Source organism: Myotis yumanensis, unplaced genomic scaffold (assembly GCF_028538775.1).
Source record: "Myotis yumanensis isolate MYYU_CA2020_CCGP unplaced genomic scaffold, mMyoYum1.0.hap1 SCAF_5, whole genome shotgun sequence".
NCBI classification, from domain to species: Eukaryota; Metazoa; Chordata; class Mammalia; order Chiroptera; family Vespertilionidae; genus Myotis; species Myotis yumanensis.
Window position 1 is genome coordinate 3,718,105 of NW_027223756.1, and position 14,892 is coordinate 3,732,996.

General features: G+C 42.5%; 1 protein-coding gene across 1 annotated transcript; it reads left to right on the forward strand.

The window, feature by feature from the left end:
• The first annotated feature begins 1,113 nt into the window (after positions 1-1,113).
• On the forward strand, positions 1,114-12,279 carry THOC3 (THO complex subunit 3). The gene is made up of 6 exons (XM_070417067.1): positions 1,114-1,421; positions 2,136-2,292; positions 4,091-4,295; positions 7,351-7,512; positions 7,817-7,917; positions 11,993-12,279. Exons 1-6 carry the CDS (start codon positions 1,155-1,157, stop codon positions 12,154-12,156), a joined length of 1,056 nt encoding a protein of 351 aa, XP_070273168.1. The 5' UTR covers positions 1,114-1,154; the 3' UTR covers positions 12,157-12,279.
• The last annotated feature ends 2,613 nt before the right edge of the window (positions 12,280-14,892 follow it).

Consider the following 14,892-nt stretch of genomic DNA (forward strand, 5'->3'; position numbering starts at 1 on the left):
CAGTCCGCAGGCCGACGCTCTATCCACTGAGCCAAACCGGTCTCGGCAAGAAATGATTTCTTATATGTGTTTGTCATAGAAAGCAAGATATGTAAGGAACAGTGCCATTTTGCGGGGGGAGGAGGAAGGATATACACACACCTATTTACTCTTCCACTATTTCTGAAAGGCCCACAAGCAATTTAACAATATTTTTCTGAAGGGGAATTTGGGCACACAGGAGGGAGGGAAACTTACTTTTCACTCTATTTTTGTACTTTTTAAATTTGTTACCAAGTTATCTTAACACATTTGTATGTGTTATCTTTAAAATATTTTGTTTTCAACGTTTTATTTTGAGATAATTGTAAATTCACAAAAGATGTGTTTTTAAACACATTTCCAGACACCTCCTCACCACCCCAGACCCCTCCTAGTCCACAGCCCTTCTCCAGGATCTTGCCTGTCGCTGACAGCTCACCACTGTTTTCTTCAGCTCAAAACTGCTGCATCTGTGGTTTAAGGTGGGGGTGTGAAGGGTGGGGAATAAGGAATTTACTCTGTATCTTTTGTATTTTTTTTGCATATATAATCATGTGCATATAGTATCTTCTAAAAACAAAGAATTTGTTTATTTAAACAAATCCAGACCCCTTCTCAATAACCCTCCTCCCAACCCCTAGTCTTTACTGGAAGGAGCTCACCAGCACGCCCTTCTCCAGCAAGAAGTCCAGGGCCTTCAGCTCTAAGGGAGGGGGCTGAGGGATGAACAGCAACTCTAGAAAAAAGCTATTTTACTGACGAGGAACCGAGGTTTAGAAGGATAACGTTGGTTTCCGTCTTCGATTACACACGGATATAAATGTTATCTACCCAGAAGGAGCTAAGGGGGGGAAATGGGAATCCCAAAAAACCTCAGAATCGTTCACTTTGCAGTGCATTTAAAGCAGAATCATTACTGTTTGAAAAGGCAGCAGCGCGCGCGCGCGCGCGCTGCACGGCGGGATTTGTAGTCCTTTTCCGGTGGGCCACAGTGCGGCTGCGCGGGAGAGACGCCGCACGTCCAAGCGCATGCGTGCGGCGGCGGCGGCAGGACTGATTGGACCGAGGCCGGGACCGCGGCAGGACTGACTGGACTGAGGCCGCGGGTGGGCGCGGCTGTGCGGGAGCTCGGCATGGCGGTACCCGCGGCGGCCATGGGGCCCTCGGCGCTGGGCCAGAGCGGGCCCGGCTCCATGGCCCACTGGTGCTCCGTGAGCAGCGGCCCGACGCGCTACGTGCTGGGCATGCAGGAGCTGTTCCGGGGCCACAGCAAGACGCGCGAGTTCCCGGCGCACAGCGCGAAGGTGCACTCGGTGGCCTGGAGCTGCGACGGGCGGCGTCTGGCCTCTGGGTCCTTCGACAAGACGGCTAGCGTCTTCCTGCTGGAGAAGGACCGGTTGGTGAGCTGCCAGGGCCCGGCACAGGCCAGGGAGAAGGGCCGCGGGGGTAGCGGGTGCGGTGAGGCGGGAAGGGCCGGAGGGGCTAGAGGGGAGAGGCTAGGCAGGGACGGGGGAGCGGTGTGTGTGGTGCGAGAGCGAGGGGGCGCGGGGGGGTCGGGGCACGTGCTGGATGGTGAGGGGCGAGGAGGGGTGTGGTGGAGAGGAAGGGGGGTGGTGAAGGGCGAGGAGGGGTGCGGGCGGTGGTGGTGAGGGGTGCGGATGCGCGGGAGTGGAGTGGAGGAGGAGGTGGGATGGTGCAGCAGGTGGAGGGCGGGTGGTGGTGGGAAGGGTTGGTGTGGGCGGAGTGGCGGGCTGTTGTGGGGTCCCTGTCTGGTGAGGAGGGCCCCTTGGACCATGGTAGGGCCTCCGGTGGGAATGAGCAGATGGCTGGGGACCTTGGTGGCATTGGAAGGTGGCAAACCAGAAAGGAGGAGGAAGGCCAGGACCCGCAGAAGCAACGGTGTCGGTGTGGAAACCAGCCTCCTGTGGTTCAGGGCGACTGGGGAGGGAGGGCAGGGGGATTTGGGAAGAGGCTTGGAAGCACCAGACTCACGTTAATTTTCTAAATTTTTGTTGGTCCGATAAGGTCAAGGAGTTACACGTGAATAAGGTTAAGGAGTCCCACGTCTGGCAGGTACACACCTGTGACGTGACACCTGGAGTTTGTTCTTTCAGGTCAAAGAAAACAATTACCGCGGACATGGCGACAGCGTGGACCAGCTGTGTTGGCATCCAAGTAACCCTGACCTCTTCGTCACAGCGTCCGGAGACAAAACCATTCGCATCTGGGATGTGAGGACTACCAAGTGCATCGCGACTGTGAACACTAAAGGTGACTTTGGAGAGGGGGCAGTGGGAAGATACGTTACTTACCTTCATTCAACAAGCATATTCCAAATACCTTTTGTGTGCCTGGCCTGGCGCTAGTTAGGGGACATCCTGAGCTCCAAGAACATCACAGTTTAGTGCATAAAAAAAAATCATCTAACAAAATATGACATGGTTCATCTTAGAATGGAGCTGTCTATGTTATAGACTCTGTAAAGTGGGTACCCAGAATGGAAATGCTGAGGTCTGCCTGGGGGAGCCAGGGAGGGCCTCACAGAATTTGGGCAGACTCTTAGAGCAGCCATAGGAATGGAGTGGTCGGTGGGTTGGGAGGGGAGGGCAGCTCTGGGAGGGAACAAGCAGCGTGTGCAAAGACGTGGTGCATTTGGGGAACTGCTCACAGGCTAGGGTGGCTGACGGCTGGATGGTCTTGGGGGTCTGGGAGAAAATGACCTGTGCCTTTATAGACTCTGTTATTCACCAGTAGCGTCCTATAAACCTTGAGGTAATTTACCGTGTCTTATTGATTAAGATGTCATTGGTTATAAGATACACCAATATTTTAAGTGCCATTAGGAAAGGAAATAAAGCTTCCAGATAACAATGTATACCAAAAATTTTGACATGCATTTGATGCATTTTAAAATGCATCATAGATAACAAAATATGAAAAAAAATAATGCATCTTAGAGAATTGGTAAAGTTGATGAGATTTTTAATTGATGTGTTTAGTGTGTGCCACTGGACTTTGTTGACAAGACTCAGACCTGTAAGTGGAATAATGTAGTCATTTCCCTATGATGCATAAGTGGATGAACATTAAAAATCAGATGTATGTTTTAATGTCTATTAAAAAAGAACCAGCTCATCAAAATTATTGCTAAATTAAAGCTAAATTAAATTTTTTGAGTCAATTTTAAAGAAAAGTATAGCTGTTACATGATTAGGACAACAATTGTGAAAGTGGCATGTGAGTGACTGGAGTTTGGGAAATGCTGGTGTAAGAGAATTAGAGGCATTGGAGCCAAATCTAGCGGCTCTTCTAGCTTTGACAGTTGGGCTCATCTCTCTTGTCTTTCATTTCTTCATCTGTAAAATAAGGATAATGAATTGCTAATAAAGAGAGTATTGTGAGGACCAAATGGGGAAATTTGTTGATGAATGTGCCCGGATTCTTAGGTGCTAGTTTGCTGAGAACCAAGATCAACAGTAATTAATATAAATGGAAGAAGTCTGGTAAGAAGGCTGAATTGGGTCTTTGATATTCCAGGGTGAATATCTGCATTTTATTACCTATTGCTGACTCAATGGCCTAAAGCAAACTCCCCCAACCTGATAATCTTACGGTTTACTAAACAATCACCTTTGATATGTCTGTTTGCATTCCTGAAAGGCAATTGTGTATTCTAGTAAATAAAAACAAATGGGAACAGAAATTCAGTGGAATTTAGTCTAGTCACTTGAACTAGGTTCACAACTGACTCCCCCGTAATTTTCAAAATTATATTTCTTGTCTTGTGTATTAATTTTCACGTCTGCCCTTTCCCCAAGTCTTTGAACCTGAGGCCACCTGGGCCATGGCTTCACACTAGTTGCCTTTGTTACTAATGTTGTGGCCTCACCCCATAACAAAGAAACAGAATTTCCGGAGGATGAGGCCCAGAAATCAGGATTTTAAAAAGATTCCCAGGTGATTCTAATTTGCAGCCAAGGTTGAGAACCACTGTTCTAGGATAACAAAATAAACTTTTTGAGGATTCTGGGCAAACAGGTGATCTTACTGATTATATCTGGTTTTCTAGGGGAGAACATTAATATATGTTGGAGTCCCGATGGGCAGACCATAGCCGTAGGCAACAAGGATGATGTCGTGACCTTTATTGATGCCAAGACACATCGTTCGAAAGCAGAGGAGCAGTTCAAGTTTGAGGTTAATGAAATCTCCTGGAACAATGACAATAACATGTTCTTCCTGACAAATGGCAATGGTTGCATCAACATCCTCAGGTGAGGGGCTTCTAGCCTAGGGAACTGTCTTACTTTAACAGCTGGGTGCGCTGGTGGTTGCAGAGATGAATTGGGTGTGAGTCTGTCCTGAAGGAGCTTAACGGATATACAGTATTGTAATAAAGAACCCTGACCTCTGTTGAGTACCTCCCAGCCGGGCACCTTGTATTTTGCTGGGTCCTCACAGAAATTGTAGGGGGTTGAGGGTGTGCTTCCCATTTGATAGATAAGGATCTGGGGTTCAGAGTCACTGGTCAGCTGGTGAGCACTAGAACTGGATGCACCTTGAATTGTGGCTAATTTGTATCCTTGAAGTCTCAGCTTAAATACATTACATTCACTGCAAGGAAGCCGTCTTTCCCCTCCCTTCTCAAGGTCAGAGGCTTATTTTATGTACTTCCTTTTGGAACCATTTCTCATTTTACATTGTAAATGCATGTTTACTTCTCAGTATCCTCCATGAGACTTAAGTTCCATGAGGGTACAGACTGTGGTTAACTTGTTTACTGTTGAATCCCTAATGCCTAGCCCAGTCCCTGCTACACATAGTAAGGATTTCAGTAAATACTTGCTCTCTAAATGAATGAAATGGTGGAATTGAAATTCAGGTCTTTCTGGTGCTCTTCCTTCTGCTGTCCTGGGTGAGCGATGCTAGGCAGAGTGAAATAGGTTTTACATTAGAGAGGCTGGGTTTGCTATGGAATCCCAAGGAAAGAAACTTGAGTTGATGGTTGAAGGAGGCAGCTTCTGAGTTTGACTTTGAAAGATGAGTAGAATTTTAAGAATCAGAAAAAGGGAACTGCACAGTTGCCAAAGCAGGTGTGAATGAGCATGACAAAAGGGAGAGTAGTTGGTAGGTCAGGGTTGCTGAGAGTGGTGGCAGTTAAGGTATTGAAAAGAGGGTCCAAACATGGCAAGATAAAGTTGAAATATGATTTGGGACCAGATCACAAAAGGCTTGGATTTCTGTGCTTGGTAACTTGAATTTTATTCTGTAGGCAGTGGGGATTCTATAACTTTCTTTCAAGTCTTTTTATTAGAAACTAAAACAGATACAGAAAACCACATAAAACAAATGTGTAGCTTAATGAACAATTATATGCATGACACCTGTGTAACCCCACTCAGGTCAAGGAATAGTACTTTGCTGGCCATATCAGAAGCCAGTCCATAGGCTTTATCCTAATCATAACCCACTCTCCTGAAAAGTAAACACTGTCTGAAGTTTTATCTTATTTATAATTTTAGCTACCAAGTATGTATCTCTAGATATTCCAGCCTTTGGCCATTTAAAAACGTTTGATATGTCTCTTTAAGTCTGTTTAACTAGACGTCGCCCTTCATCCCTTTCTTTTAGTTATGGCTTAGCTGATGAAAAACCAGACTATTAACTTGTAGAGATTCTCCTAGTCTGGATTTTACTGATCTCATAATGCGTATTTATTTGTCAGAATATGAGACACGTCTTCTCACCTACTATTTGGTTACTCAGAAATATAGTTCATTTAGGAAAGACAGGATAAAATGCTTGATTCTTTCCCTTTATCATTGGGTAATGAATCAGTTCCCTATCACCTTCAAATATGACCAACTAGAGGTTTTGTGTGTGTGTGTGTGTTTTAATGAATCATTATGGACCTAGGTATTTAAGCAATTTTTTAAAATATAATATACATTAGGAATTCATACTGATGATTTCCAACTAAAATGCAGGGCTACAGGAATTTTACTAAATCTCTTCCATACTCAAGTCTCTTTCCTTTCAAACAGAGTATTCTGGTTTCCAAAGATGCAGGGAACTATAGAATTAGAATGCTCCATGGTTGTTGTTACTTTTATCCCACGTTACACATACAGTTATCCCAGAATAACCACCACCACCAATGTAACTACTTAAAACAGTAAATTTTGCTTTTTGAATGTGCTTTCTTCATTCTTCCTCTATTAAAAAAATAGTAATACTGTAGATTGTCCGAGTATACAGCCATTCCATATTATACTTTCCCTTTTAACCATATGTAGTTTCTATAAGAAAATATATGCAATGCTCATCACCAGCACTGTGTTGATAAATCTTTAGTCATTTGGATTGTCAAAGCTCATTCTCTAGTTTAGATTCCTCAGGAATGGTTCATGGGAACAATATTCCCTGAGTTCATAGTTATAACATCCTATATAATAAAAGGGTAATATGCAAATTGACCCTAACAGCAGAACGATTGGGAATGACTGGTCACTATGACACACACTGACCACCAGGGGGCAGACGCTCAATGCAGGACCTGCCCCCTGGTGGTCATTAAGCTCCCACAGTGGGAGCTCTGCTTAGCCACAAGCCAGGCTGACGGCTGCTAGCACAGCGGTGGTGGTGGGAGCCTCTCCCGCCTCCTCAGCAGCACTAAGGATGTCCGACTGCAGCTTAGGCCCGCTCCCTGCTGGCAAGTGGACATCCCCAGAGGGCTCCTGGGCTGCCAGAGGGATGTCTGACTGCCAGCTTAGGCCTGATCCCCTGGGGAGCGGGCCTAAGCCAGCAGGTGGACATCCCCAGAGGGGTCCCAGACTGTGAGAGGGCACAGGCTTGGCTGAGGGACTCCCCCCACCCTTCCCCCCCGCCAGTGCACAGATTTTTGTGCACCGGGCCTCTAGTATACTTATAAAACTTATAGATGGTTTATTATTGTGCTTATTTGAACTCTTTATAATTGATAATCAGTCTTGCTAGCTATAAAAATCCTTGCTTGTGTATCTTAAATATGTATTATGTTTTCTTTTGGCATAAAGTGTTACTGGCTAAAGGGTCTAATAATAATTGAATTCTCTTTTTCTTTCAATCCAGTAATTTTACCTCTGTGTCACATCTGGGTTTATATTCTCAGGTGTGTGGTGTGTTGTTTCAGTATGTTGTTTGGAATCTGTATTTAAGGAAAGCTTTCTTGAATACAGTTTTTGATATTCTGTTGTCTTTGGTTTTCCCCTTCAGTGTCTCCTATTATCATTTTAGCATCACAGTCCTCTTTCCACAGTTTGATTGCTGTTTGTCTGTCTTGTTTTGCAGCTACCCAGAGCTGAAGCCTGTGCAGTCCATCAATGCGCACCCTTCTAACTGCATCTGCATCAAGTTTGACCCCACAGGGAAGTACTTTGCCACAGGAAGTGCAGATGCTTTGGTCAGCCTCTGGGATGTGGATGAGTTAGTGTGTGTTCGGTGCTTTTCCAGGTAAGCGACTCGCCAGCACTTGCCTTGGATATTTTATTTCATTTTGGGCGAAATTGTGCCTTCTTATTGGGTTATTTAAAATCTTCTTCAATTACAGTTGACATTCAATATTATATTAGTTGTAGGTATACAGCATAATGGTTACATATTTATAGAACTTACACAGTGTTCTCCCCGATAAGTCTAGTACCCCCTGACACCATACATAGTTATTACAGTATTATTGACTATATTCCCTATGCTGAACTTTACATCCCTTATTATTGGGTTATTCTAATCTCTCCTTTGTCTACTTTCTCCTTAGGCTGGATTGGCCTGTGAGGACCCTCAGTTTCAGCCACGATGGGAAAATGCTGGCTTCAGCATCAGAAGATCACTTTATTGACATTGCTGAAGTAGAGACAGGTGACTAAAACCTTCCTATCTTAACAAGAACCTTCTGTCCTTCATCTCTGGCCATCAGGACTTCTCCTGTCATGTGTTTTCATTTCTGCACATTACTCCATCAGTACTAGCGTCAATGAATTTGTCTCCTTAAGACAAGTTTGTTTATTACGACTGTTACAGTCAGGTAATGAGGGAGCAAAGAGTTAGGAAAGGCAGGGGCAGGTCTGAAGGAAAGTGATTTAGGAAAATATTTTGTATTTTATTAACTTAGAATTCTTTCATTATAATGAAAAATTTACAATACAGGAAGGTAGGACCTGTGGTCCCACCATTTACTAGTAATTGCTACCTCTTTTTAGCACTGTAATATATTTCTTTTTATCTTTTGCCTGTATGTGAATATATATGTGTGTGTATATATATATATATATACATATATATATATATATGTATATTTGTACTTTAAGGAATCATCAAAGTAGGTGCAATGTGCTTTAAAAATAACAAAACAGAACTTGCAAATAGAAAAATGCGAGGAGTGTAATCATTTTATAAAAGAATTTCCTCAGTTTTATTTTTTAAAGTAGCTGTATTAATTTGGAAATACATGATACATTAGTAAAAGAATTAAAACTATGTAGAAAACTTCAGAGTAGTAGTAAAAAACTTGAAACTCCACGCTTTAAAGAATGCCACTGTTGGTAACATCACGGGAACATGGTCCAGCCACCCAGACATGCAGCTCCTGTGATGCTGGGTACTCACCTGTTATTCTGGGGCCCTGCCTCACCTGCAGAATGTTACAGCTTCTTAGTGCGGCAGCTGTTGAGTCACTGCCACTTTGAGTGGGGTTAGAATTTCATTCTATATACTGTCTCATTCTGTGTGCTATCAGGTGGCTTCTAATTGTCGCACTGTTACCAATAATGCCGTGATGAGTGTCCTTGTTGTACTTCATTTTACTTATGTGATCATCCTTTTGGGTAAACCATTGAAGTGGGATTGCTGAGTCCTAGTTGTTCACATTTTGTGAAGGACCAAACCACCGTACAAAAAAATTACTGCAGTTTTGCTCTTAGCATCCGTGTGTGCATATACTTGTTTTCCTCATGCCGTCTTTGTGCAAGTTTCTTTTAATTTTCTACCTTACCTAATATATGTAAAATACAGTTTAATTCACAGTACTCTTTTAAAAAAAAATTTATTGATTTTTTACAGCGAGGAAGGGAGAGGGATAGAGAGTTAGAAAAATCGATGGGAGAGGAACATTGATCAGCTGCCTCCTGCACACCCCCCACTGGGGATATGGCCACAACCAAGGTACATGCCCTTGACTGGAATCGATACCCGGGACCCTTCGATCCACAGGCCGACACTCTATCCACTGAGCCAAACTGGTCAGGGCAATTAATAGTACTCTTTCAGGAATATATTGAATGTAGCTCTATTAACTTTTTGTAAATGCTTTAACAAGTATATTTTTTGAGATTATTATTTTTTAAAATTTATTTTTTAGTTATAGTTGACATACAGTACTATTTAGACAAATACTTTTAAACATGTTGGATTTTAAACAAATTTTCTCGATAACCTCAATTAAAAATTAAAAGCAAGATAATAAAACAAAGCAAAATTATATTATTTTACAGCATTTTTATACACAAATGGGAAACAGTCTAATTTCATTATGATGGACTAATGAAATAAGTTGTGATACATCCATATAACAGTCTGCCAAGAGAAATGGAAGATGCGTGAGGCGTAGTACTGAATGATGAATGAGCAAAGCAAGTAGTCAGCCATGCATAGGGTATGTTCCCATTTAGGTAAAGAAAATAAAGTGAAGTTGGTAGGAAAACATTTAGAAGAATTTATCTCAGATTTATAAGATTAAGGGAAGACTTAAATAGGGAAAAATAATAAATTTAAATTACCGATTATTACTGAAACCAGTTAAACAGAATTAAAAATTCAGTTCCTCAGTCACCCTAGGCACATTGCAGGGACTCAGTAGCCCATGTGGCCAGTGGGAGCTGTATTGTTCAGTGCAGATAGAGAATGTGTCTATCACAGACATGTTTGTTGTATGGTGCTGCTCTATACCCTTGACCTGTTTGAATTTTAAGTCTTCATATAGTAGTTTGTAAAATAAGAGTAATATATATTCATTATAGAATATTTGGAAAATGCTAACAAATACAAAAGAGCAATTAACAGGCACATATAGGTCCATAATTTAGAGATAACCATTGCTAACATCTTATCATCTATCCTTCTGGTCTTTTTTTTCCTCCTACATGCATATGTATTTTTTTCTGTTGTTGGAATCATATGTTAGATGTAATTTTGTATCTTACATATATATATATAAAAGAATTTTATATATATGTATATATATTTTTAAATGTAAATATATAAATATGTAAATATAATGTATCTTTTTTTTATTGATTTCAGAGAGGAAGGGAAAGGGAGAGAGAGATAGAAACATCAACGATGAGAGAGAATCATTGATCAGCTGCCTCTTGCATGCCCCACATTGGGGATCGAGCCTGCAACCTGGCATGTGCCCTCCTAGTTCATAGGCCCATACTCAACCATAAGTCATATATTTTTTTTTTAAATATATTTTATTGATTTTTTACAGAGAGGAAGGGAGAGAGATAGAGAGTTAGAAACATCGATGAGAGAGAAACATCGATCAGCTGCCTCCTGCACATCTCCCACTGGGGATGTGCCCGCAACTCAGGCACATGCCCTTGACCGGAATCGAACCTGGGACCCTTCAGTCCGCAGGCCGACGCTCTATCCACTGAGCCAAACCAGTTTCGGCCATATGTCATATTATATATGATAGCATATATAATAGAACCTCATTTTAATATAGTCCACTTAATTTTCAGCTTTTCAGACACACCCATACACATTGCATCAGTCTATTGAAACTCTGATGGTCTGGAATAGTAATGTCTGCCTCACAGTCAGCACTGATGTATCGTTCAAAGATTAGACTTTCCAATAAACTGAGATGGTGTGAAAGTCTATGAAGCCACATGGTTATTTGGGAAATTTTAGGCCTCTTCATGTCTACTCTGATTTTCTTGAACTATATAAATTTCTTTTATCAATCCCATATCAAATGACATGGAGTTAAAGGCGTAAAGAGAAATGAAGAAGGAGTAGTACACTTTGCAACCATTTTTTGTGTCTCTGTAACTCAGAATTTTGCTCAGACATAGATACAGGCTGCCAGGTACTAGCATCATGAAAAGTGGTTAGCTGTCCCAGAAATAGAATTTCTCTCTCCCTCCCTCCCTCCTCCCCTCCCTCCCTTCTTCCTTCCCTCCCTCACTCTCTTTCTTTTTCCACATACACAAGTATATATGAAACAGCTTTATGGACATAATTCACGTACCATAGTTGGCTAGTTTGAAGTAGACAGTTGAGTGTATTCTGCATTTTTAAATTGGCACCACACTGTAAATATTTTACTACATGCATCTTACTCCTAAGGTTGAAAAAAAGTTAAGCAGGATTAAAGGAATAATAGCTTTAGAAAATCATGTTTAATTTCAACGAGCGGGAGGAATATATTTTTGGGAAAAAGAGCTTGTATTACTCTTATTAGAAGGCATTGAGATTTGGTAGATGGATCTGCTGCCTGGAAACAGATTGGCTTCGTTGCTTCCTTGAGATGTGATTTACTTGTTCAGTCACTCGTTTCTTTATAAAATGGTGTTTAAAACCATTACCTGTCTTGCTGGGTTGTCATTATACTTTATGGCAATAAAGTATAGTCCATGTGGTTCATAGGATGCTGTGAACATCAGTGTCTGCTCACTGTTTTCCCACGGAGTGTAGACCAGGGTCAGAGCATAAGCTCTTACGTTAACCGGTCTGTGTTCAGGACCTGCTCTGCCACTAAATGACTTGTGACCTCTCCGCGCCTCAGTGTTCTCTGTAAAGTGGGCTAATGATTGTGTCTGTCTCATGGGGCTATCAAGTGGATTAAATGAGTCAATATAGCTAAGTACTTAATGAGTGTGTTCTCTTACTAATGTATTGATTGGTTTCTCTATATTGATTTTTATAGGAGACAAGCTATGGGAGGTGCAGTGTGAGTCCCCGACCTTCACTGTGGCTTGGCACCCCAAAAGGCCTCTGCTGGCATTTGCCTGTGATGACAAAGATGGCAAATATGACAGTAGTCGGGAAGCAGGAACTGTGAAGCTGTTTGGGCTTCCCAATGATTCCTGATTAGGAGGACCTGGCGTAGGGAGACAGATTGAACTAAAATTAGTTTGGTCTGTCTCTCCGAGTTGGTGTGCACCTACAGTATTTGTACATTGCTATAAATTATAAAAGTCTTTTTTTCAGGCTGCCCATTCCAGTTGCCTTCTTGTTTGTTATGTTAACAGTTCCTTTTCTTTCTCTCCTGCGTGAGGGCTCTGCAGTGTGGGTGATGACACCAGCATACCTTGTCCTCTGGGGATCTCCTGTCCTGCTTTTGGGTACAGGGTGGACTTCATTAGACTTGCTTCTGCTTGGACACTACCTAGTTTGGAGGGTGGGTGAAAAAGGGTGAGGTGGGGGTCCTAGCCCGATAGCTCAGTTGCTTAGAGCACCGCGCTGTCCCAATACGCCAGGTTTGATCTCCGTTCAGGGCACATACAAGAAGCAACCAATAAATGCATAAATAAGTGGAACAACAAATCGATGTTTCTCTCTCTTCCCTTCCTCCCTCCTTTCTTCCCTCCCTCTAAAATCAATTAATTAAAAAAATAAAGAAGAATATTGGGGATGGAGATTTTTTAAATAATTAAATACATATAATTTTGAGAATTGAATAATAAAACTGACTTTTTTATTATGAGACTTCTAGGACTTCTTAAACTATGGTATTATGATGTTATTACAGGAAGATACTTCAGTTTTTCATTTAGAAAAAAATCTCAAGTAGAATGTAAAGGTGGTAATCTGTTATTTACTGTCCTAACCCAAGAACTCTGAAATGCAGGGACAGGGTGTGAAGTGTGTGGGCAGTAGCAGTCCTTTGAGTCAGCAGTTGTTTGTATGTATGTGTATGTCTATCTGGCCTCGCTCTTCGAATTTATGATAAACACTGGGAAAAGTAATAACATACAAATAAGAACTACAAAATCAGGTTAATAAAAACTCGGGTTAAGAAATAGAAATTAGAATAGAAAGAATTAAAATAGAAACATTCAAAAAATGAGTCAATTGAATGGTTGAACTAAAATTTTGACTCTGCACTTCCTGGTGGCAAAGTGAAGAAGGGATAAGTCAGCGAATTTTTCTGAAAAAGAAAAGCACATGCCAGCTCCTCAGGGAGAGCCACGCTGTTGTTAGCTCTGACCTCCAAAAGAAATGGCTCATGCAGGGATTCTTACTGGTGAGTAATATTTAGATTTTTATTGTATTTTAATGTATTTCAGCATAAAAAGTAGGAATATACCTCAGTAAGCGATATTTGTAGAAAATTTCGGAAAAAGCAGGTAAGCAAAAAGACCAGTCATATTCCCAGCATTTTAGTGTATATGCTAGGAGTTTTCCTGTACTTACATTTACACAAAAACGTGTGTAGCTTTATAAACATCTTGAAAACAAGTCAAGTATGACAAGATAATTATGCAAGTTGCTCAGCACTGTGTTGGGCAGTATTATAAACACTCAGTGAGTCTTAGACATTTTTAGTTACCCGCCATTCCCTCTGTGCCTGGTACTGTAATGAGCACTTTATATCAGCTGTTACTCAAGTTTTGTGGTAGCCTACTGAGGCTGGGTATTAGGGAGTTTAAGTTACTCGGTGTTACTCATGAAGTGGCGACGTTCAGGTGCCTTCTGTTGCAGTGACTTCTGTTTTCACGTGCGTTTCCATTTTACAGAAGAGGAAACCATGGCTCTGAGCAGTCAGCTCTCGGCCTGGGTTAGTGCCTGACTGGTTGCATCCAGTCTTCAGGCTCAGTAGTGTTTCCTCCAGCTGCCAGAACAGCCTCTGCCTCCACCTTTGCGGAAAAATGGTCTTTTCAGTTGCAAACAGCATGCCACCTCATTACGTCAGAGGTTCAGTGCTCATGTCACTGGAGTGAACTTTGGTGTGTTGTTTCTTGATTTTGCAATTGCTTGTTATTCCTCTGGTTGCTGCCATGTTTTTCCGTATATCTCCCCTTGGCATCAGAACCAGGTGCTACAAGTTTAGATTCTTGATATTCGATCGGTTTCCTCCTCTTCCATCCATGTGGACTTTTCCCCCTGGGTTTTGTAAAGTAGTGATCCCTGCCGCCCATCACTTCAACAAGAGCTTTGTGGCTTTCAGCTAGTGGGGATGGGCACTTTAGCGTCAGGAAAACACCCCTGCAGAAGGAGCTCCAGCTCGTGGTTACCTTCACTGACTGTCAAGGTCTTGCTGACATTTCTGTTTAGCTTCAGAGCCCCGGAGGGGCTCCTTCGTGGAGAAATGACAGGATTCATCCCAGACCTGGGACCTCCTGTGGTTTGCGTGAGGTTTCGTTCAGAGCAGGAAGGATGCCATTCACAAGCACAAGTGGCCATTCATTACTCAGTAAGTCTAGGGCTGTCAGTCACTGCTCCAGACACCAGCCAACCAGAAGCGGGTGGTGAGGTCAGCCCTGATCTAGACTTCACTTGGCAGGGAAAGTCACATGTGCTGGGCCAGTGACCCATGGCTGTGATGACTGGAAGTCAGGCTAACACATAGGTAGTTAAGACTCTCATCTCTTTTGCTGAGCACCTGGATTCTCTGGGGCAAGAGGTGCCAAATGGTAAGCTGGTGTGAGACGTATGTGTGTGCCTTGAGGGTTGTTTCCTTCACCCTCACCTGTCTAGGCTCAGGCTGTGCAGCAAGGGGTGGTGTTGGGAGGCTAGAACAGGAGTCCTGGTCAGAGGCCATCAGACCAAGGAGCAGGCTGTGTGCTCCATGTCAGGAGCTGAGGTGTGGAGTACCTACCACAA

What these genes read in the sequence shown, in the direction of transcription:
- THOC3 (XM_070417067.1), top strand. Translation starts at nt 1,155, where the DNA reads ATGGCGGTACCCGCGGCGGCCATGGGGCCCTCGGCGCTGGGCCAGAGC. An exon ending in TGTGTTCGGTGCTTTTCCAG is followed by an intron (nt 7,513 to 7,816) that starts GTAAGCGACTCG and finishes CTTTCTCCTTAG; the next exon opens with GCTGGATTGGCCTGTGAGGA. An exon ending in CATTGCTGAAGTAGAGACAG is followed by an intron (nt 7,918 to 11,992) that starts GTGACTAAAACC and finishes TGATTTTTATAG; the next exon opens with GAGACAAGCTATGGGAGGTG.